General features: G+C 63.2%; 3 protein-coding genes across 6 annotated transcripts; 1 reads left to right on the forward strand and 2 right to left on the reverse strand.

The window, feature by feature from the left end:
* The first annotated feature begins 861 nt into the window (after positions 1–861).
* Positions 862–5,244, forward strand: LOC141954859 (alanine aminotransferase 1-like). Its single transcript, XM_074894869.1, has 10 exons — positions 862–987; positions 1,092–1,200; positions 1,854–1,987; positions 2,082–2,325; positions 2,415–2,494; positions 2,569–2,705; positions 2,800–2,971; positions 3,053–3,208; positions 4,185–4,297; positions 5,105–5,244. Exons 1-10 carry the CDS (start codon positions 877–879, stop codon positions 5,193–5,195), a joined length of 1,347 nt encoding a protein of 448 aa, XP_074750970.1. The 5' UTR covers positions 862–876; the 3' UTR covers positions 5,196–5,244.
* A 1,121-nt stretch (positions 5,245–6,365) lies between these two features.
* On the reverse strand, positions 6,366–9,747 carry LOC141939920 (uncharacterized). Its single transcript, XM_074860658.1, has 11 exons — positions 9,663–9,747; positions 9,234–9,609; positions 8,984–9,144; positions 8,627–8,912; positions 8,382–8,542; positions 7,870–8,155; positions 7,613–7,773; positions 7,248–7,533; positions 7,014–7,174; positions 6,654–6,939; positions 6,366–6,544 (listed from the first exon to the last, which is right to left on the reverse strand). Exons 1-11 carry the CDS (start codon positions 9,745–9,747, stop codon positions 6,391–6,393), a joined length of 2,403 nt encoding a protein of 800 aa, XP_074716759.1. The 3' UTR covers positions 6,366–6,390.
* Positions 9,343–21,904, reverse strand: RECQL4 (RecQ like helicase 4). 4 transcript variants are annotated; one of them, XR_012631570.1, is made up of 27 exons: positions 21,557–21,904; positions 21,033–21,066; positions 20,671–20,780; positions 19,916–20,059; positions 18,820–19,514; positions 18,256–18,355; positions 17,498–17,627; positions 17,163–17,285; positions 16,699–16,848; positions 16,529–16,621; positions 16,300–16,436; positions 16,083–16,166; positions 15,758–15,946; positions 15,450–15,632; positions 14,695–14,860; positions 13,733–14,007; positions 13,519–13,656; positions 13,155–13,329; positions 12,944–13,073; positions 11,850–12,022; positions 11,576–11,759; positions 11,295–11,463; positions 11,024–11,132; positions 10,793–10,910; positions 9,892–9,979; positions 9,663–9,758; positions 9,343–9,519 (listed from the first exon to the last, which is right to left on the reverse strand). XR_012631570.1 is itself a non-coding variant. In XM_074889339.1 (26 exons), the coding sequence occupies exons 1-25, from the start codon at positions 21,638–21,640 to the stop codon at positions 9,910–9,912; spliced, it is 3,990 nt and encodes a 1,329-aa protein (XP_074745440.1). In that variant the 5' UTR covers positions 21,641–21,904; the 3' UTR covers positions 9,595–9,758; positions 9,892–9,909. The 4 variants fall into 4 exon arrangements, 2 of the variants coding, with proteins under 2 accessions (XP_074745440.1, XP_074745454.1); XM_074889339.1 differs by lacking the exon at positions 9,343–9,519 and having other exon boundaries at positions 9,595–9,758; positions 11,295–11,490; XM_074889353.1 differs by lacking the exons at positions 9,343–9,519; positions 9,663–9,758; positions 9,892–9,979 and having other exon boundaries at positions 10,606–10,910.
* Positions 21,905–21,921: the final 17 nt, after the last annotated feature.

The following is a 21,921-nucleotide window of genomic DNA, read 5'->3' on the forward strand; positions in this document are numbered from 1 at the left end:
CCCTTGCCCCCCACTGCATGCCCACCCCCATAACCCCCCCACCAGCACCCCGTTACCCCCCTGCCCACCTCGTTACCCACCACGTGCTCCATTACCCCCTGCCCACCCCATTACCTGCCCCATAACCCATCCTTGGGGCCTTGCCTCATTCCCCACCTCGTTACCCCATTACCCTCAAAACCACCTCGTTACCCACCCCGTTACCCTCCCAAATACCCTGTTACCCCTCTCGTTACCTGCCCCATAACCCATCCTGGTACTTGCCTCATTCCCCACCTCGTTACCCCCCCAAATATCCACCCCATTACCCATCCCATTACCCTCCCAAATACCTGTGTCATTATCACCCCAATTACCCACCCCGTATCCCACCTCATTACCTGCCCCATTACCCATCCGGGTACTCGCCTCATTCCCCACCCTGTTACCTGCCCCATTACCCTCCCAAATACCCACCCCAATACCCCCCTGTTACCCACCCATTTCCCTTCCAAATACCCGCCCCATTATCCGTCCCATTACCCTCTTTGTTACCCTCCCAAATACCTGCCCTGTTACCCTCCCTGTTACCCACCTATTAATACCCTCCCAAATGCCCTCCCCAATACCTTCCCCATTACCCACCCCTTACCCTCCTCGTTACCCACCCGATTACCCTCCCAAATACCCGCCCCAATACCCCCCTGTTACCCACCCATTTCCCTCCCAAATACCCACCCCATTACCCTCCCCCTTACCTACCCCCTTACCCTCCTCGTTACCCACCCATTTCCCTCCCAAATACCCGCCCCAATACCCGCCCTGTTACCCACACAAATACCCGCCCCGTTACCACCCCCTTGGCACTTTGCCACAGGGACAGTGGCTCCCGCAGCCATGGCCACGGCACAGGGGACATTGGGGACACCGGGGCCCGACCTCCCCCAGGACTGCAGCAGCGACGACGCTCACGCCGTGGGACGGGGCCCGCTGGCCGTCCTGCGCCAGGTACTGCAGGCTACCGGGGTTGGCACCACTCTGACCTGTCACCCTGTGTCCCCCCACTCCCTGTGTCCCCTCCCCGCAGCTCAGTCCCTGTCCCTGTTCCCCAGATTGTGGCCGCCTGCACCTTCCCCGAGCTGCTGGGCAGCCCCGCTGTGCCCGAGGGTGCCCAGCGCCGGGCACGGCGTGTCCTGCGGGAGATGGACGCCGGCAGCATCGGTAGGGCCCGGCAGGGCTGGTGGGGTGCCCGGCAGTGGCAGCATGGGGTGCCCCTTGCAGGTGTATGGGGGGGCTTGGTGGCACCCATGGCGGGGCTTATAGGGTGCTTGGGGGGGGGCCATGGGGTGCCCAGCATGAGGGGAGGGGAGCTGTGGTGGCTTTTAGGGGAGGCCCATGGGTGCCTGCATGACCCATGGGGTGCCCAGACCCATGGGGTGCCCCAGCACAGTCTGTGGGGTGCCTGCATGATCTATGGGGTGCCCAGTCCCGTGGGGTGCCCCAGCACAGTCTGTGGGGTGCCTGCATGACCTATGGGGTGCCCAGAACCATGGGGTGCCCCAGAACAGCCTGTGGGGTGCCTCCATGATCTATGGGGTGTCCCAGCACAGTCTGTGGGGTGCCTGCATGATCTATGGGGTGCCCAGAACCATGGGGTGCCACAGCACAGTCTGTGGGGTGCCTGCATGATCTATGGGGTGCCCAGACCCATGGGGTGCCTGGTGCCAGCCCTGTGAGGTGCCCTTTCCTGTTGAGGCCACCGAGGGAGAGAGAGGGGTCATTGGGGTCCCACAGGATTCGGGGTGCTCCAGAGGGGGTCGTTGGGGTCCTGCGTGATTCGGGGCGCTCGGGAGCGGGTCTGTCCCTGTCCCCAGGGGGCTACAACCACGACCATCGGGCGCTGGGCGTCCCGACCAGGGTTGCCCGTTTCCTTGAGCGCCGCGATGGGGGGGTCCCCTGCCATCCCCGCAACATCGTCCTCTGCAGCGGCACCGCCAGCATCTTCCCGGTGAGCACCCGTTCCCGGCGAGAGCATGGTGGGGGGGTCCCAATGCCTCACCCCAACCCCCCCCCCCCCAAGCTCATCCCCATCCCTACCCCAGTTCGTGGTGTCGCTGGTGGTGGACGAGGCGGCGGCGCAGCCCACGGGGGTGCTGGTGCCGGTGCCGGGCCCCCCTCGCCGTGGGGCGGCCGTGGGGCTGGCGGGGGCCGTGGCCGTGCCGTACCCGCTGGCCGAGGAGCGGGGCTGGGCCGTGGCCACCGAGGCGCTGCGGTGGGCGCTGCGGCGGGCGCGGGCGAGGTGTCACCCCAAGGTGCTCTGCGTGGTCAACCCTGGCGACCCCACGGGTGAGTTGTGGGGGGGGGATGGCGGCTCCGTGACTCAGTTTCCCCACATTTGGGGGGACACAAGTGGGTTCCCCCACCCTCCCAAACAGGCCACGTGCTGAGCCGGCAGAACATGGAGGAAATCATCCGGCTGGCGGCCGAGGAAAACCTCCTGCTGCTGGCGGACGAGGTGGGTGCTGGTGGGGGGCTGAGGGGGGGGTCGTGCCCCCCACCCCGGCTCCCCCTGAGCCCTGGGTGCCACAGGTGCAGCAGGAACGAGCCTTCCTCCCCGGCCGCCCCTTCCTCTCCTTCAAGCGGGTGCTGTGGGAGATGGGGGCCCCGCTCGCCTCCACCGTCCAGCTCATCTCCTTCTACTCCCTCTCCAAAAGCGTCGCTGGAGAGTGAGTGCCGGCAGTGCTGGGCGAGGGGCAGCGGTGCGGTGGGACGGTGGGGGGGTGGATGGGGGGGCTGAGGAGCAGCTCTGGCCCCCCCCAGGAGCGGTTTCCGTGCGGGGTTCCTGGAGCTGGTGAATGTGGAGGAGGGGGTCACGCTGCCCTTCCAGCTGGCACAGTCCATCCCCCGGCCCTGCGTCCTGGGGCGCGTCCTGCTCGACATCCTCATGGACCCGCCGGAGGAGGGGGACCCTGTCCAGCAGGCCCTGGAGGAGGTGGGGGCTGGCGCGTGTGCCTCATCCCTATCCCCATCCCATCCCCACCCCCTGCACCCCCGGCTCAGCCGCTCCCCCCAGCACCGCCAGGCCCTACGCCAGGATCTGGCCCACAACGCTCAGCGGGTGCAGGAGGTGCTGGGCCGAGCCCCCGGCATCCGCCTCCAGCCCCTCCACGGTGGCGCCCGCGCCTTCCCCCGCATCCAGCTCCCGCCCCGCGCCCTGTGCCAGGCCCGGGTGAGCACCCAGGGGGCCCTGGGGGACCCCGGGGGGCAGGGGGTGCCCGGGGGTGGGGTATGTGGGGACAGGAGCCATCCCAGGGACAGGGGACACGATGGGAGTAGGGGGCAGCTTGGGGACACAGGGCATATTGGGGATATGGGGCACCCTGGGGACGTGGGGAACCTTGGGGACATGGGTCATGTTGGAGCCATGGGACGCCCTGAGGACATGGGGCACCACAGGAGATGGGACACCCTGGGGACTTGGGGTGTCCTGGGGACATGGGACATCCCAGGGATGTGGAGTGTCCTGGGGGACACAGAGCACCTTGGGGACACAGGACGTCTTGGGTACAGGGAGCACCCTGGGGCCATGGGGTGTCTTGGGGATGTGGGGAACCTTGGGGATATTGGGACGTATTGGGGACTTGGGGCACCCTCAGGACGTGGGGTGTCCTGGGGGACATGGGGCACCCTGAGGACAAGAGGTGGTTGGGGACACGGCGCATCCTGGGGGCATGGGACTCTCCAGGGACATTGGACCCCGTGGGATATCAGGGACCCTGGAGTAGGGGCCACGGGGCCACCCTTGGGACATGGGACATCCCAGGGACATGGGACAATGTGGGGCTCCGGGGCACTCTGTGGACATGGGACATCGGGGTGTCCTGGGGACAGGAGCTAACCCAGGGATGTGTGGGGCACCTGCTGGTGGGGGGAGTCCTGGGGACAAGAGATGGTTGGGGACAGGGGACCCCCTGGGGACACGGGGCACCCTGGGACACCCTGGGGCCACGGGGTGTCCTGGGGGACATGGGGCACCTTGGGGACAAGAGATGGTTGGGGACAGGGGACATGGTGGGCACACGGAGCTCTCCAAGGACATTGAAGCCCGCAGGATATCGGGGACCCTGGGGTCAGGGACACCCTGGGGACACGGGGACCCCCAGGGCCAGGCCCCCCTGGCACAGGGTGACCCCCGTCCCCCGCAGGCGCAGGGTCTGGAGCCCGATGTCTTCTTCTGCCAGAAGCTGCTGGAGGCCACGGGGCTCGTGGTGGCCCCGGGGAGCGAGTTTGGGCAGGAGGGGGGCACCCACCATGTGGGGTACGGGGTGGGGTGCTGAGGGGGGCTGGGGGAGTTGGGGAGGGTGGGAGGGGTTGGGGGGGCACTTGGGGTTGGTGTTTGGGGACTGGGGGGGTGGGGGGAGATGAGGGGTTGGGGCAGTTGGGGTAGGGGGAGACACTGGGGGGGTCTGGGGGGGCAGAGTTAGGTTTTGGGGGCCTGTTGGGGGGTGTGGGGTTGAGGGGAGGGAGCCCAGTTTTGGGGGGCTGGTGGGGGTTGGTGGCCTCTGGGTGGGGATTTGAGGGGTTTGGGGGGCTGGGTTGGGGGTGGGGTGTGAGTTTTGAGGGGCCTGGGGTTTTGGGGGGGGGTGTTGGGGACTGGGTGTGGGGGGCTGGAAGGTGGGGGAGTTTGGGGGGGCTGGAAGGTTGGGGATGGGATTTGGAGGGGCTTGGAGGTGAGGTTGGGGTGTTGGGGAGCTGGGAGGTGGGTTGGGGGTGGGTTTTGGGGGCTCTGGGGGGGCTGGGAGGGTGGGGTCGGGTTTTGGGGGGGCTGGGAGGTGGGTTTTGGGGGGCAGGGTGGGGCTGGGAGGTGGGGGTTGGGGTTTGGGGGGGCTGGGAGGTGGATTTTGGGGGGCTGGTGGCAGCAGAGGTTTGGGGTCAGGCGCTGGCTGGGGCGGGGGGGGGCAGGACACGTTGGGGGGGGGCCGGTTGAGGTTGGCCAACGGGGATGTCACGGACAGAGGGGCTGGTTGGGGACCCCTGGGTCTGGACACCAGGAGGTTTGGGGGGACACAAGAGGATTGGGGGGGGGTTGTGTGGGACCACCCACGTCCCCCCCCGCCCCCCCCAGGCTGTCGCTGCTGCCCCCGGCCGAGGTGCTGGAGCGGGGGCTGCTCACCCTCACCCGCTTCCACGCCGCCTTCCTGCGGGAATTCTCCTGACAGAGGGGGGGGTGACCCCCCCCAACCCCATTAAAGCCCCCCCAGATCACACCGTGCTCCGCTTGCCCCCTACGACCCCCCCTACTCCCGGGGAGCCTCATGTCACGAGCACAGGGGGTCTCAGCCCAACCCCGCTGGGTGCTGGTGGGGCAGAAGAGGCACCCATGGGTGCCCTGAGGGGACACGGAGTGCTCTTGTGCACCCTTACAGCGCCCCCTGAACACCACACCCCATCTCTGCCCCCCAATTCCCATCCCAATCCCAGCGGGGACTGCGGGGGGGGTGGCGGGGTGCCCAGGAGTGGGGCATACTGGGGACAGGAGCCACCCCAGGGACAGGGGACACCGCGGGAGCATGGGGAGTCCTGTGGCAGGGGACATCTTGGGGTTTTGGGGTGTCCTGGGGACATGGGACATCTTGGGGACATTGGGGACCATGCTGACACGGGGCTTTCCAGGGACATTGGACCCTGTGGGATATCGAGGACCCTAGAGTTGGGGACACGGGGCCACCCTGGGGACACAGGACATCACAGGGATGTAGGATAATGTAGGGCTCCGAGGCACTCTGGGGACATGGGACATTGGGGTGTCCTGGGGACAGGAGCCACCCCAGGGACGTGTGGGGCACCTGCTGGTGGGGGGGATTCCTGGGGACAAGAGGTGGTTGGGGACAGGGGACCCCCTGGGGACACGGGGCATCATGGTGACCTGGGGTGTCCTGGGGGACATGGGGCACCCTGGGGACAAGAGATGGTTGGGGACATGGGGCACCCTGGGGACATGGGGCTCTCCAAGGACATTGGAGCCCATGGGATATTGGGGACCCTGAAGTTGGGGACCCCCTGAGGACACAGGGCCACCCCGGGGACATGGGACATCCTGGGACTTGGGGTGTCCTGCGGACATGGGACAGGCCAGAGCACAGGGCCACCCTGGGGCCACGGGACATCGTGGGGACGTGGGGTGTCCTGGGGGACATGGGGCACCCTGGGGCCACCCTGGGGACATGGGGTGCTCCAGGGACATTGGAGCCCGTGGGATATGGGGGACCCTGGAGTTGGGGACCCCCTGGGGACACAGGGTCCCCCTGGGGTGGCAGCTTAAGGAAAGCCACAACCAGCCACCAGGACTCATGGCCACGTTTATTGTGGTGGTCACGAGGGGGGACACGGTGGGGGGACACTTGGGGTCCCTCAGGGGTGGGGGAGGACCCCATAGACCTCGACCTCGCACAGCGCCAGCTGCTCCCAGCGCCCGGGGACGGTGACGGTGACGTAACGGCCCGGCAGCCCATGGCAGCAGACGGTGCTGAGCGACCCAGGACCGGTGTCAGTGATGACGCCGCAGCTGCCGGGGAGGAAGAGACGTGGTTGAAGCCACGGTGACACCGGTGGGGTGGTGTCACCCCCCTCATTTTGCCAAAAAAACCCCCCCAACCCCCCAGTTTTAGGCTCACGTGGGGTTGTCCTTGCCGCGCTCGGCCGGCGCGTCGCCGACGTGGACCCGCGCTCCCCGCAGCCGGTGCCAACAACAATCCTGGCGGTTTTTCACCACCACAGCGGCCACGGCGTGGCGCCCGCCCAAATCCACGCTCCACCACGGCTCCCGCTCGCGGCGCGTGTGGCTGCAGGAGCCGCGGTGCCAAACGCCGTCCCGGTTGCCGTCCACCGCCTTGGCCGCCGCGCCGAGGCCGGTGGAGGTGGATGATTGCGTGGCCTGTTGTTCCCGAGCCAAATTGGGGGCTGCGAAGGCCACGGGGTGGGTTGGAAAGGGGAAAAAAATTTTGGGGTAACCAGGGAAAATGGTGGTTCCTCACCTCCCGGTAACGGGGCGCAGCCTTGCCGGATCACCTCCACCTCGCACAGCGCCAGCGCGTCCTCCCGGTTGGGGATGAGGATGGAGACGTAGCGACCGCGAAGGCCGTGGCAGCAGACGGTGCTGAGCGACCCGGGGCCGGCGTCGGTGATGATGCCGCAGCTGCTGGGGAGGAAGAGGAGGATGAGGCGGCGCCGTGAGGACGCCGACGGCCGCGGCGGGGTTTGAGGCTCACACGGGGTTGCGCCGGCCGTGGGCGAGCAGCGAGTCGCCGACGCGGATCTCGGCGCCTTTCAGGCTCTGCCAGCAGCAGTCGCGGCGGTTTTTCACCACCACGGCGTAGACGGCGTGGCGGTGGCCCAGATCCACGCGCCACCACGGCTCCGGTTCCTCGGTGGTGTGGGCGCAGGAACCACGTTCCCAGTCGCCGTCCCGGTTCCCGTCCACGGCGTTGCCGGCGCTGCTGATGGCGTCCAACACCGAGGACTGAGCGGCCGGGCGGCCCAAAGCCACGTTTTGGGCTGTGGGAATGGTGAGTTTAGGGGGTGCCACGTTGTGCCAAAAATCCCCCTCCCGGTGCCGCCCGCCAGCCCCGCTCACCGCCAGGCAGCGCGGCGCAGCCCTGCTCCACCACCTCCACCTCGCAGAGGCTCAGCTGCTCCTGGCGCCCGGCGATGGCGACGGTGACGTAGCGGCCACGCAGCCCGTGGCAGCAGACGGTGCTGGTGGAACCGGGGCTGGTGGCCGTGATGGTGCCGCAGCTGTGGGACGGGGGAGGAAAAAAACCAAACAGGAGAACAAGGGGGTGAGGGCGGGCGAACGCCGGAGCAGCCACGCGCCGTGGTACCGGCACTCACATGGGGTTGTTGGTGCCGTGGCCAGCGAGGGAGTCGCCGAGGTGGACGCGGGCGCCCTTCAGCCGGTGCCAGCAGCAATCCAGGCGGTTCCTCACCACCACGGCCGCCACGGCATGGCGCCGGCCCAAATCCACTGTCCACCAGGGCTCTGGCTCCCTCTCGGTTTGGGAGCAGGAGCCGCGGTGCCAGTTGCCATCCCGGTTGCCATCCACGGCGTTGATGGCTCTGCCGGCCCTGCTGGCTGTGGACGACTGAGCCGCCGGGCGCCGCAGCGCCAGGTTTTGGGCTGGGGGATGCCACGGTGACACCTCATGTCCCTCCTGTCGCTCCAGGCACACCCACACCGTGCCATGCCACCAGCTTGGGGACACGGGTGACATCCCCCCTCCCCCCTATGCTCCCCATTTCCCCCGTGGCACTGCAGGGACCAAATCACAGGGAGGGCAGAGCTTGCTGGTGGCCTCCCGGCACGTGTTGGCTCGCTCTGGAATGGGGGACCTCTGGGTTCTTACCGCCAGGTGGGGGGACGCAGCTCTGCGCCGTCACCTCCACCTCGCAGAGGACGAGGAAATCCTCCCGCCCGGGGATGAGGATGGAGACGTAGCGTCCCGGCAGCCCGTTGCAGCAAATGGTGCTGGTGGAACCAGGCCCGGTGTCCAAGATGGCCCCGCAGCTGCCAGGAGGGAAGCGTCACAGCTCTGGCTGGCGGGAGAAGCCTGTGCTGGGGTGCAGGGAGCACACAGGTGACCCCACTTACACCGGGTTCCGCTTGCCGTGGTCAACCAGGGAGTCCCCGACGTGGATCTGGGCGCCGAGGAGACTCTCCCAGCAGCAGTCGCGGCGGTTGGTGACGGTGACGGCGTAGATGGCGTGTCGGTGGCCCAGATCGACGTGCCACCACGGTTCCGCTTCCTTCTCGGTGTGGGCGCAGGAGCCGCGCTCCCAGTCAGCGTCGGTGTTCCCGTCCACGGCGTTGGCGGCCAGGCTGAAGGCGTTCAGCGTGGACGACTGGGCGACGGCGCGGCCCCGCGCCACGTCGGGGGCTGGAAACACCAGAGGGAGTGTTGGCAAGAGGTTGCCGGCTCCGGTTGCCGCTTCACCGGCTGTTTCTCACCTCCGGGTAGGGGGAGGCAGCCCTGCAGCACCACCTCCACCTCGCACAGCACCAGCGCGTCCTCCCGCCCAGGGATCAGGATGGAGATGTAGCGGCCCGGCAGCCCGGCGCAGCAGATGGTGCTGAGCGACCCGGGACCGGCGTCAGTGATGACGCCGCAGCTGCCGGGGAGAAAAAAAAGCTCAGGAGACGGCGGCAGCAGTGGTGGGGCGCTGACACCCCCCAAAAAACCCCCCCGTTCTAGGCTCACAGGGGGTTATCCCTGCCACGCTCGGCTGGCGCGTCGCCGACGTGGACCTGCGCTCCCCGCAGCCGGTGCCAACAACAATCCTGGCGGTTTTTCACCACCACGGCAGCCACGGCGCGGCGCCCACCCAAATCCACACTCCACCACGGCTCCCGTTCCATCAAGGTGCGGGCGCAGGAGCCGTGGTGCCAAACGCCATCCCGGTTGCCGTCCACCGCGTTGGCGGCAATGCTGGTGTTGGGGAAGACGGAGGATTGGCTGGTTGGGCGCCCCAGCGCCGCGTTATAACCTGATGAATTAAGCAGAGAAAAGAAGGCGGGGTGGGGGGGTGGCGGGGTGGGGTTTAGCCCATCACCGGGGCATCCCGGCGAGGTTTTGGCTCACTGAGAGCGACCTCGGGGATGCTCCCACCAACAAAGGGTCAGGACTCACCAACCGGCGGGAGGAGGCAGCTCTGGGGGGCCGCATCCTGCGCCAGGACCTCGCCGAGCAGCACCAGCGCCCAGGGCAGGGCCATGGCGTGGGGGGCTGCGGAAAAAGGGGGGACGCAGCCGTCGGGGACGTGGCGAGAGGGTCCCACCGCAGCGAGAAGGTCCCCCTGGGTGCCTCCTGAACCCACTGGGTCCAGAATTGCTGGGGCGGGGGGGGTGTGGGGTCTTACCACGAGACGTGGCTGGAGTCACCGCCCTGATGCTCCGGCCACTGGTGTAGCTTCAACGCCTCCCCACGCCTGCACCCGCCGGGAAAACCTAAAGGGAAGAGGATGAGGAGGAAGGCTCCGGCGCTGCGCTGCGAGCTGGGGTTTCCTCTGGAGCTGGAGGAGGATGGAGGAGGCTGTGCGGTGCCGGTGGCCGTCGGGGACAGGACCAGTTCCCCCAGAGTTAATGGTTAAAAGGATTTTCAGATGACACCGCGCGCGGGGGGAGGGACGGGGTGTCCCGCGACAGCCCAGCGCCAGGAGGCAACTGGGGCGTGAAGTTCTCCAGTTGGAAACCAGTTTGTCACCCCAGCTCTGCCGAGAGGGTTTTGGTTGGCCCCGAGTTGCCGGTGGTAAAAAACTAAAGTGGGTTTTGGGGAGGGAAAAGGTTTTATCCTCCTCAGGGCTCCCTGAGAGTTGGGTGCTGGGGGAGAGAGCACCCAGTTTGGGTTGGAAGGGGGTAGGGAAGGAGGATGGCGCAGGCAGGGTGCCAGAGCCGCGGTGGCACCCGGCTTTCCCAGTGAGGGACCCCAGCACCGTCCCAGTGCTGCAGCGATGGACCCCCCCATTGCCATGGTAACGGCCCTCCGACGCCACCCACAATGTTGGGGGGGTGTCACCCCCAGTCGATTCACTCCCTGGGGCGCAGGCAGCAAAGTGTAGGCAGGAAGGGGGGTGTGTGGTGGGGGAAAAGTTGGTGTTTTTTATTAATTCCTTGATAAAAATCCAAATTCAAAATCCCCGCCGGCACGGGGTCTTCACGGAGGAGGGGTGACAGCAGCTGGCAGGGGGGTGGCACAACCCCTGGGGACCACGGTGACGTCGTGGGGGGTGACCCCCTCATTTCACTTGCCACCCTCATCACCTGCCAGCCAGGATCTCCTCGGTGGCCAGGCGGGCGAGGCGGTGGAAGTCGAAGGGGAGATATTTCCTCCAGAACCGGCGATCGCGGCCGTAAACCTGAGCAGGAAAACAAGGGCTGCCTGCGGGGAGCAGACAGGGAAGCCCCGGGTTAGGCAGGAACAGGCAGCGGGACAGGCAGGGGCTGGGTGAAAAAAGCCCAATTTGAGCATCTCCCTCCGCCGCTTTCTCTTACTGATGCCGTGAAATATCCTGGCGATGGCTCTGCCGGAGAATTTCTCGTCCTGGCGGATGGTGAGGAAGTGGCGGATGTCGGCGCGGATGCGGCTCTCCCAGTCCTGCAGCTGCGAAGGCCACGGCGCATGGGGGGGGGGGGGGGGTCACATCCCTCCTCTTCCTCACCCCCCAAACCCATCCCCGGTCTCATCTCCACGGGAGATGCCGCGCCACGGAAATACAGAGGGTCGGAGCGCGCAGCAGCTCCCGATAAAAGAGGTTTTGCTCACTTTCGCGTCGCTGAGATCATCCTCCTCCTCCTCTTCCTCCTGGCAGCTGTGCTCAGCCTGCTGGCCCGCGGGCTCCTTCTCGAAGTAGTCGCTGAGCAGAGCCTTCAGGCAGGAGCTCCTCTCCTCTTCCTCGTCCGCAGGGTGAGGGTCGCAGGTCTGGAAGGCCACGCTGCACGCCCCGCTATCAACCTCCCTCCTTTCCCAGTACCAAAACAGGCCCCAAACTGGGAAAGATGGGAGGGTGGGCAACTACGGGGAGGGGTCGGGTGGTCTTTGCTCACCTCTGGAAGGCCTGGAAGCAGGCACGGAGCTGGCCAAGAGCTGCTTTCTCCCTGGTGACCACCCTGCGGTGGAGGAAGTCGCAGACGGAGTCCAGCTCGCCATCGGTGAGGTCGCCGTAGGCGCGTAGGTGGAAGGATAAATCCCCAAACTCCACCAAAACGCCGGTTTTCCCTTCGCGGCCGCCTGAAGGCACCAAAAAGCCAGTTGAGCCGGTGCCCACACAGATCTGATGCCGCAGGAGGGATTCAGGCCCACCCCGAGGAGCGCTGGTACCTTGGCACAGGCGCGGATCCCACTGGAGCTGGCGCAGGGCGCGTTTCACCAGCACCACTTCCCAACCCATGGAATCGCTCAGCGAGACCACGTCGAATTCCAGAGAGCTGGTGTGGTCGTGATCCCTCCCTGCCAGCCGCTCCCGGGCCAGGCAGACGGCGACGGGGGGTGAGCTGAGGGGCAGAAGACCCCAAAAACCTGTTGTTGAGGTGGCTTGGAGCTGGATTTTTACCCTCTGACACATCCCACAGAATCCCAGAATCATCAAGGTTGGAAAAGCCCTTGAAGCTCCTCCAGCCCAACCATGAACCTCACCCTGACCATTCCCAACTCCACCAGATCCCTCAGCGCTGGCTCAACCCGACTCTTCAACCCCTCCAGGGATGGGGACTCCCCCCCTGCCCTGGGCAGCCCATTCCAACGCCCAACAACCCCTTCTGCAAAGAAATCCTTCCTAAGAGCCAGTCTGACCCTGCCCTGCCGCAGCTTGAGGCCATTCCCTCTTGGCCTGCCGCTGGTTCCTTGGCTCAAGAGACTCATCCCCCCTCTCTGCACCCTCCTTTCAGGCAGTTGCAGAGGGCCAGGAGGTCTCCCCTCAGCCTCCTCTTCTCCACACTAAACCCCCCCAGTTCCCTCAGCTGCTCCCCATCAGACCTGTGCTCCAGACCCTGCACCAGCTCCGTTGCCCTTCTCTGGACACGCTCGAGTCATTCAAGGGCCTTTTTGGAGTGAGGGGCCCAAAACTGAACCCACTCATCGAGGGGCGGCCTCACCAGTGCCCAGCACAGGGGTCAGATCCCTTCCCTGTCCCTGATGGCCACGCTAGTGCTGATACCAGCCAGGATGCCATTGGCCTCATTGGCCACCTGGGCACACTGCTGGCTCATTATCAATCCCCCCCAGGTCCCTCTCTGACTGGCAGCTCTCCAGCCACTCCTCCCCAAGCCTGTAGCGCTGCTGGGGGTTGTTGTGGCCCAAGGGCAGCACCCGGCATTTGGCCTTAGTGAAACTCCCCCAGTTGGCCTCAGCCCATCGCTCCAGCCTGCCCAGGTCTCTCTGGTCATGGTTCTGCCTGGCAGACAGCACGCTCTGACCTCCGCGCCACATCCCGGAGTTGTCGGGGTCCCCTGTAGCAGAGCAGGCGGCAGGAAGAGTAGGTGGGAGGCAGGAGCTCCAGCCAGCGCCGTGGGTGCAGCTCCAGGTAGCACAGGAGGGTCTCAATACCTGCGAAAGGAGAGCGGGGAGGTGCTGGGGGGGATCCCCAATCACCTTCAGCCTCACTCAGGGCTGATTCCTCCCCCTCACCTTCCTGCCGGACGTCTAGGGACTCCACGGTTTGTTGGATGGGGAAGGCTCGCTCGTGCTTGTAGCACAGGCGCTGCCCGCTCTGCCTTGTCACGCCGCCACCATCCTCCTCCTCCAAGAGCTCGGCCATTTCAGCATCCTCCACCTCATCGTACTGCGACAGATGCGGCGTCACCTGGTAGAGGCTCCTGCCTTCACTTTGGGACATCCTGCCCATTCCTGGCCAGATTCTACACCACGCTTGCCTCCCCTCAACAGATTTAAGCTCCCTGGCACGACCACTCAATAATTAAAGTGTTTTCTACCACGTTAGCTTGTTACTTAACGAGTTTAAAAGCCACGGGATCCTCGGCCCCTTCCTCACCTTGATGACATCCTGGTGTTTCTGGTGCAGCTCCAGGCACTTGCAGGGAGAGAAAACCTTCTGCACCAGCTTCTTGATGGTGAAAAAATCCACCGAGTCGCCATAAACGTGGCGCCGCAGCTCGTGGAGATCCCTGCCCTGGGGAAGCAGTGGTGAAAAACCCCCCCAAAATTAAGGGTAACCCCCCTGCTCCTACCCCGTTGGCAGGTCTTACTTCTGGGTCTAAGAAGAGGTGGCAGTGAGCCGGCTCGCCGTCTCGCCCGGCCCGGCCGATCTCTTGCACGTAACTCTCAAAATTTTTGGGCATGTTGTAATGCACGACGCCACGGACGTCGGGCTTATCCAACCCCATGCCGAAAGCCACCGTGGCCACCACCACGCGGAGTTGGCCCTTCATGAAGGCGTTCTGGACACGGCGGCGTTCGGCAGAGGAGAGGCCGGCGTGGTAAGCGTCGGCAATCCACTTCAGCGGGCAGCGAACCCTTTTTGCTGAAAAAAAAAAAAAAGCAGGGAGAGAGGCTTTAATTACCCATTTCTGGCGGCAAAAGCACAGCTGCTAATTAAATCAGGGGTGGAAATGAGCAGCGAACTCTGTCTGAGCAGAAACAAGCCCCGAGCAGGAGCAGGGCTGCTGCTCCCCCAGCAAAGGGGCACGCGCGCTCCTCGTTAGCTGCCAGAAGTCGTCAAGCCCCGATTGATTTGGAAGTGGGATGGCACCAGCTCGTCCAGCTTCAGCAAACAAAACCGGCGGGGGAAAGGATCCCCCGGGCCAAACAAGCACCAGAGCTCAGCCACGCAGCCACGACGTGGATTTTGAGGGAAAATAAAAAGACTCTCAAGGTCACAGCGAGGAGGTTTGGAAAGAAAAAACCCCGGGGGGAGCCGGATCAGCCTTGTGAATGACAGTTAATAAGCATCTGTTGTTATTGGCTGTCCAAAGCCTGGATTTAAAGCCTCTAAGCCTGGCTTTAAAGCCCCCCTGACGCAGGTGGGGGAAAAAAAAAACCCCTTTGTTGCCCTGCACCCAGGTGAAGTGGCCAACAGAGCCAGAAACCTCTGCAGAGAACCCCGCGAGCACGGCTCATTCCCTGAGGATTCTCTGTTCCAGCGCGGTTTCACCAAACGGGATCTTTCGGGGCTTGTGCTCCTCTCGGAGAGCGAGGCCGTGCCGCCTACCCTTTGCTTTCTTCCCTCGGGCAGCGTCCCGCAGCGGCTCCGTGGCTCCCCGCAGGCAGGTCCGGATGAGCGCCGCGATGCGAGTCGTCTCCTCCCGCCGCGTGCAGTAAATGATGACGGAGTCCAGGTGTCCGAAACGTTCCCCTTGCAGCAGGGAGACGAGGGCCTGCGGGCAGAGAACGGGGTGAAATTCACAGAATCCCAGAATCATCCAGGTTGGAAAAGCCCTTGAAGCTCCTCCAGTCCAACCATGAACCTCACCCTGACCGTTCCCAACTCCACCAGATCCCTCAGCGCTGGCTCAACCCGACTCTTCAACCCCTCCAGGGATGGGGACTCCCCCCCTGCCCTGGGCAGCCCATTCCAACGCCCAACAACCCCTTCTGCAAAGAAATCCTTCCGAAGAGCCAGTCTGACCCTGCCCTGCCGCAGCTTGAGGCCATTCCCTCTTGGCCTGCCGCTGGTTCCTTGGCTCAAGAGACTCATCCCCCCTCTCTGCACCCTCCTTTCAGGCAGTTGCAGAGGGCCAGGAGGTCTCCCCTCAGCCTCCTCTTCTCCACACTAAACCCCCCCAGTTCCCTCAGCCGCTCCCCATCACACCTGTGCTCCAGACCCTGCACCAGCTCCGTTGCCCTTCTCTGGACACGCTCGATTCATTCAAGGGCCTTTTTGGAGTGAGGGGCCCAAAAATTCCCGCACTAAAGGGGCGGCACAGCAATAAATCTGATTTTTTTAAGAGCCGCCCTCGTCCCTACCTGATCCCTGTCCCTGTCCATGGAGACAGAGAGGCGCAGGTTCGGGGGCACGGCGGTGCACCGCACCGTCAGCCCTTCCTCCGCTGGGATGCCGAGGTGTTGGGCCACGTCCCGCGCCGTGGCCAGCGTGGCGGTTGCCGTCAGCCCCAAGAAGCACCGCACGCCCAAGCGATCCCGGAGAATCTACCAAAAGGAGGGGAAAAAGAAAAAAAAAAAAAAAAAAAAATCAGGAGCTTGATGCTCCTCCTCACCCCCAATCGGTTCCCTCTCCCTCAGGATGGGGTTTTTTTAACCCCCCCGTCTCAAACCTTGCAGAGCTGCAGGTAGGAGGGGCGGAAATTGTGGGACCACTCGGAGACGCAGTGAGCTTCGTCGATGCAGGCGAAGGCCACGGCCGGCAGGCGACAGGCGGAGGGCACGAAACTGGATTTCAAGCCGCTTCCGCCAACCAACGCCTCGGGCGACAGCAGCAGCACCTGCACCTCGCCCTGCCTCACCTGCGCCACGAACGCCGCGTCAGGGAGCACTGGAAAGCGGCACGAGGGGTGGCTTTACCCCCCCTTTCTGTCCCCGTGGCACCCTGAGCGCTCACGGTTCTCCCCCGGGGAGTTTGGAGACCCCGTAGAGCCTCACCTTCTCCATCGCTGCTTCCCGCTGGGGTTTGCTCATGTTGGAGTGGATGCAGACGGCCGTCAGGCACGGTGGCAACCCTGAAACCTGGGAAATGCAGCCAGTCACCCACCTGGCTCGGGGTGGGGAGAACCCCTTTGGACACCTGCCTCCCCGTTTTGGGTCGATGCGCACACAGAAAGGGTTGGGGTGGGTAAAAACCAGGATATCTGAGCGGTACCTGGTCATCCATGAGGGACACCAGCGGGGAGATGACCAAGGCGATGGATTTGGAGTGTTTGTGGTAGAGGTAAGCAGGGAGCTGGTAACAGAGGGACTTCCCCAACCCCGTTGATAACACCACCAGCGTGGACAGGCCTGGTAAAATGAGGGCTTGGGGACTTTGTTTGGGGACAAACCTGCAGAAGCCCAAACCCCGTAGAGAAAAAAAAAAAGAAACAAACCCTCACCTGAGAGGATCCTCATGATGGCCACCTCCTGGCCTGGGCGGAAGGAGCTATAGCCCAGCGCCTTCAGAGCCTCAAACACCTCCTGAGGGGTCTCTGCAGGATGAGGATGAGGAGTCAGAGGGGTCAAATCCAGCCGTAGGCCCTCTCAGAGCACCCTGGGGAGCCCCTACCTTGCACTTCCCCCTCCGGCCCAAGGCTATAGAGGGGCTCGACGGGCGCGGGGGGAGCGGGCGGCTCGTCCGGCGGCCTCCACACATCCAGGTGAGTCAACGCCTCTGAAATCTTCTCAGATTTTTCCCGGTTGCTGCCTCCGCTCTCTGCTGGGGATGAAGGCAGGAGTTGGGACCCGCAGGTGGCTTTTCCCACCCTGCCTGGACACCCACCACCACGCAGGGAGCCCACTGGAATTTTAGACCGGCGTTCCCAGCAAAGACGCATCCCGGCATAAACCCAGCCTGCCAAAAATCCACTTTCTGAGCCTAAGCAAACCCTCCTGGGAACACAACCGAATTTCCCCGGGGTAGGGAGGAAAAAGAAACGATTCCACGTTTCCATGAGTTCATCCCAGAGCCAGCCACAGCGTGTCAGTGGAGAGCGAGGCAAGCTGGCAGCCCGGCAAACCCTGCAGCCTCACCGGAGAGCTCTCGGCAGACGGTGTTGGTCTTGCGAGCCACTTCTTCCAGCGTAGGCAGGGGAGCCTCCTCCTCTTCATCGGCGTGGCCGTTCTCCTCCGGCAGCGGGCCAGCAGCCGTCTCTACTTAAATCCACAGTAAAGAAACCACCTCATCTTTTCACCTTCTTCCCACAAATTATTATCCCTCAAAACCCTCAAGCCAACAGCACAGAGAAGCCGCGGGGAGGTGGGAAAACCCAACCGATCCTTCCCATCCTCCGGCACGGCCAGATCTAAACCCAACCCATGGCTTTACTAAACCCCCCCGCTTTAATCCAGCACGTTCCAAGCCTTACCTCGACCCCGGCACGCCGATGCCCAGTGCCCCGTCCCGCCGCACCTGAAGCAGACGTCCGAGCGTCGGGCGACGGATCCTCCGCCTCCTCCGAACTGCTCCGCTTTCTTCTGCCACTTCTGCTTCCTCACCTGCGAAATGGGAGCGTCTCTGGTTATTTTTATACTTTTATTAAAAATAAAAACGTGTTTTATGACGTTTTACTTCACCCCGGCACCGGGCTTTTACCAAAGCGCCGCATGAACACACCGAGCTTTAAAAATAAAGGTAATTTTCACCCAGCTGACGCTCCACCTCCCCGAGACGATCTGAAAGAGTTTCAAGTTAATTAACGGGGAGATATGAATTAAAAAAATCCTAGGGTTTTGTGGCAGAAGCTGGAAAGGCTGAGGAGCCTCTTTACCCAGCAGGACAAGCCCGCTACGGCGAGGTCTTTCCCCTCGCACAGCGTCTTCGGGGCAAAGCTGCCACCGAAGGCAGGAAAGTCAGGCAGGAGCGGGAGGGGCAGGGAGCCGAGTCGTGCCTGCGCCGCTCTCCTATGCGGTCACAAAATAAATGAACTAAAAGGCAAAACCCCAGAAATTCAAAGAAGGAGGCGAAGAGCAGCGAGAGAGCTTGAAATCCATCCTGGTTCAGATGAATTTAAATTTTATGGGAAATGGGTTTGGCGGGGAGAGCGGCGCGACGTCCCGTCCGGCGGGAGGATTTCGGTGACGCGCCAGGAGCTGCCGTCGGCGCCGAGGCCGGGCAGGACGTTACCTGCTTGCGAAGGCGATTTCCCCGCAGGGTGTAACCTCGGACGTGAGATTTTTTCTTCAGGTTAAGCCTGACGAAGTTGTCGCCTCCCCGTGGAGGTGCTCTGCAGGGAGAGAGGTGGGTTAGGACCCCATCCACGCCTCCTGCCAGCTCCTGCCCGCACCCAGCGCAGGCCCCGGCGCCCTGCCCGCAAAACGGCTTTGAGGGAGATAAGCTCTAAATTTTTCATCCTTTAAACGCAACTGTGGACGCTCGGGGGGAGGTGAAAGGCGCACGGGGTATATTTCCATCAGAAAATCAGACTGAAAAAACCCCCAAAACTTATTGCTTCCCCCCAGAATTCCTGACTTCAAGCAAAAAAGGAGGAATTTGGGAAAAAGCAGCTCATTATTTATAGCAATGGATAGGAAAAACCCCCTCGGCTCCTTTTCCAACAGCGTTTCGGTGCTTTCGAGCGCCGCGAGGCATCGCCGCAGCCCGTGTTTGATCGGGTTTAATTAGCGGGTTCGTTTCCACGAGGTTCGTTTGCTCCAGCAACACCCCCACGGGGAGTCGCCAAGGACCCACCTGGCAGCACCGGCTCTGCGTGTGGGTCTGGGCTTTTCCTCCTCTTCCTCCTCCTCCAACTCCCCCAGGATGTTTTCTGAAGGATCCGACACCTTCCTGCTCTCCTTTTGGGCTGCCATGTGCTCTTCCTCCTCCTTTTCCTCCTCCTTGCTCTGCTTCAGCCCGCTGGCAGCGCCGAACGCTCCCTTGGCTGAGCCTCGGCAGCATCGCTTGAACTTTGCCGGAGCCACCGCGTCGTCTCCACCATCTCCCCGTGGCCTTTTCCTCCCAGAATCTCCCACCGACGCTCCCCCAACACCTCCATCCTGCTCTGGGGGGGCGCAGCTGTCCCTTCCCTCCTCCCCGGCCTGCGTGGCACCCAGCACTGTCTCTTTGTCCCCGGGTGTCCCCTGGCACCTCTGCAGCCAGGCGGGATCCAGCGAGCCCAGTCTCTGCGCCACCGTTCGCTTCAGCTGCTGGAATTTATCCGGTGTCGGCGGCGGGGGGGGCTTCAACCCCGCGGTGAGGATGATGGGGGCCAGCCCCGACACCGAGGGAGGAAGGAGGAGATCTCCTGGCTCATCTCCCTCACTCTGCGAAGCCTCCGCCGGCACTGGGGATGCAGGTTTGTCACCTGTCCCCGAATTTGTGTGAAGTTCAGGGACAGCCAAAGTCCTCTTGGGAATTGGGGTCCTCCTCGGGGTCAGGGATGTCTCCTGCGGACAAAGGGAAGGAGAGATTGGGGGGGGTGGGTGTCAGATCATCCACCAAAACCCCACACCCCACCTCCAAATCAAACAGGACCTTCACCAGCGTTTGTGGGTGCTCCCCACTCCCAGCTTCCACCCTCTGCTAACAGCGGGGGGGCTCTGGCAGGAGAGGGCTGACATTTTAGGGGGGGCTCTGGTGCGGAGGCCGCCGTTTTGGGGGGCTCTGTCAGGAGAAAGCCGCCATTTTAGGGGTCTCTGGCGTGCGGGCCGCCATTTTGGGTGGCTCTGGCGCGGGGGTTGCCATTTCAGAGGGGCCAGAGCGGGGGAAAAAAAAGGTCACAAGCAGCTTCAGGAGAAGCTTCTCTCTGTGCCACAGGGCTCAGCGCCGATCCCTGGCCAGCCCTGACCTTCCTGGCAGCTCCCAGGTTGGATTTCAGCTTCATCCCATAGTACTGCGCCGAGGTTTTCGGCACGGCGCGGCTGTGGCGACGCGGCTCGGGGGTTTTGGGCTGCCGGTTCAGGTGTGCGCCCCAACAACCGGAGTCCGGCGCCTGCAACGACACAGCAAACTGTTAAATTCAAACCGTTAAATCCCCAAACTTGTTCAATCTAAACCTTCCAATCCCTAAATTTGTTAAATCCCATCACGGAGACGAGCTCTGATACCTCCGAGAGGAGAAAGAAGCTGGAGAACAAGGGCGATATTATCACGCTGTGGTGTCTTTTGGCCACGGTGTCTTTCCAGCACATTTTGGGGTGAAAAACGTAGCTCTGAGGTATTTATGGCCTCGCCCCAAGCACAGGGGCTGGCTTGATCATTGCCTCATTAAGAGGCTGGTTAAAACGAGCCCACGCTTTCAGCAGCCTGGATGCCGTTGAGCATAAAGCACAGGAGGGATCGCAGGCGTTGTATTTCCCATCTCAACAGCTCTATTTGGGGTCTCTTATTCTCCCTTTAAGCCAAAAATACGGTGCTCATCGGATAATTTTCCCTGCTAAAGTCAAATAAACCCCTTTAGAAACAGGCAGGACGAACAGGGCTTTGTCTGCAGTAAAGGACAAAGCACAAACACCCCGAAAGCGCTCGCACGAAGGGCAAATCTCAGAGGTTTGAGGCTCCTGGAGACAAAACCCAAGGCCAAAAGGGGGTTTTCTCTGGTACCTGCTCTGCGGTTGGGGTCTCCTGGGCTGCTGGTTGGCAGGAGGGGCTGAGGCGGGAGGGATCTGACTCCTCTCTATGCTGCTTGAGCATCTTATACTCCTTGTAGAGCCCTGGGACAGATCATCAAGGCTGATTTTTGGTGTATCTGGTACTTACCAGAGGAGTTCCCACACCGGCAACCATCAATGTCTGCCACCAAAGACCCCCCCCAACATCAAACCAGCCTGATGACGAGGGGCTGGTATGGCACAGGGGGGTCACCCCCACCCACAAAGCACCCACAGCTGCCTGTGGGGGAGCCCAGCACCACCCAGGACCCTAAAATACCCCCGGGGTATGGGGGTGGCTGGGCTGGCACTCACGTTTGGTGTCCTCCGGAGCCACCTCGATGTCAGCCTGCAAAGCAAACGTGGTAGAAATTGTTATTTTAGGCTACAGACCAAATTATCCTTATTTTCTGCTAGTGTAGAATGAAAGGGCTGTTATTTTTTTGCTGGCTTGGGGTTTTTCTTTAAAGAAAACTGCAGCTGGGGCAGCATCACACTTGATCACGACTCTGGGATGTCCTGTGATCTCTTTAGATGTATATATTACAGAAATATTTTATAGAAACACTATCAGGCTCTGCCAGGGGAGCCTCGCTTGGCTTTAACGTTGTGGAAAACAGGTTAATGGAGAGGTGGGGACATCGCTGGGGGTGACACCGTGCTGACAGCCAGTGCGGTGACCCCGGTAAACAGGGTCCCGATGAGGGGACAGCCCTCCCCGGGAGCCACCCAGGAGGTTTCCCCGGCCCACCCGGGTGAAGGCCGCGGCCCACCGCTGGGGCTCGATACCGGGGAAGGGTCCCTCTCCCGTGGGCCTCCAACCCGCCGCCACCGGGCACCTGGCTGGGTTTTCTCCGCCGCTCCCGGAGGAAAGCCGCCTCCCACTGCTTCAGCAGGGCCTTCACCTCCCACAGCCGCTCCATAGAGCCCACAGAGGGACCGGGTTCCCGGGGCTGATTCCCCAGGGGGAGCTCTGAGGCCTCCGGAGGGCCCGGGAGCCGCCCGGGGGGACCCACAGCGACGGAAGGACACAGACCCCCAGGTCTGAGAGCGGCGGAAGAGCGAACTTCCCGCTCCCGCCGCGCCTCAGCCAATGGGAACGGAAGGTGCGGTGATGGACAGCAGGAGGAGCCAATGGGCGGGTGAAAAACCTTGGTGTCGCCGGGTAACGGCGCTGGTCCCGCCTCTTCCGCTGGGTCTCGCT

Source organism: Strix uralensis, chromosome 1, assembly GCF_047716275.1.
Source record: "Strix uralensis isolate ZFMK-TIS-50842 chromosome 1, bStrUra1, whole genome shotgun sequence".
In the NCBI taxonomy this organism is placed as follows: Eukaryota; Metazoa; Chordata; class Aves; order Strigiformes; family Strigidae; genus Strix; species Strix uralensis.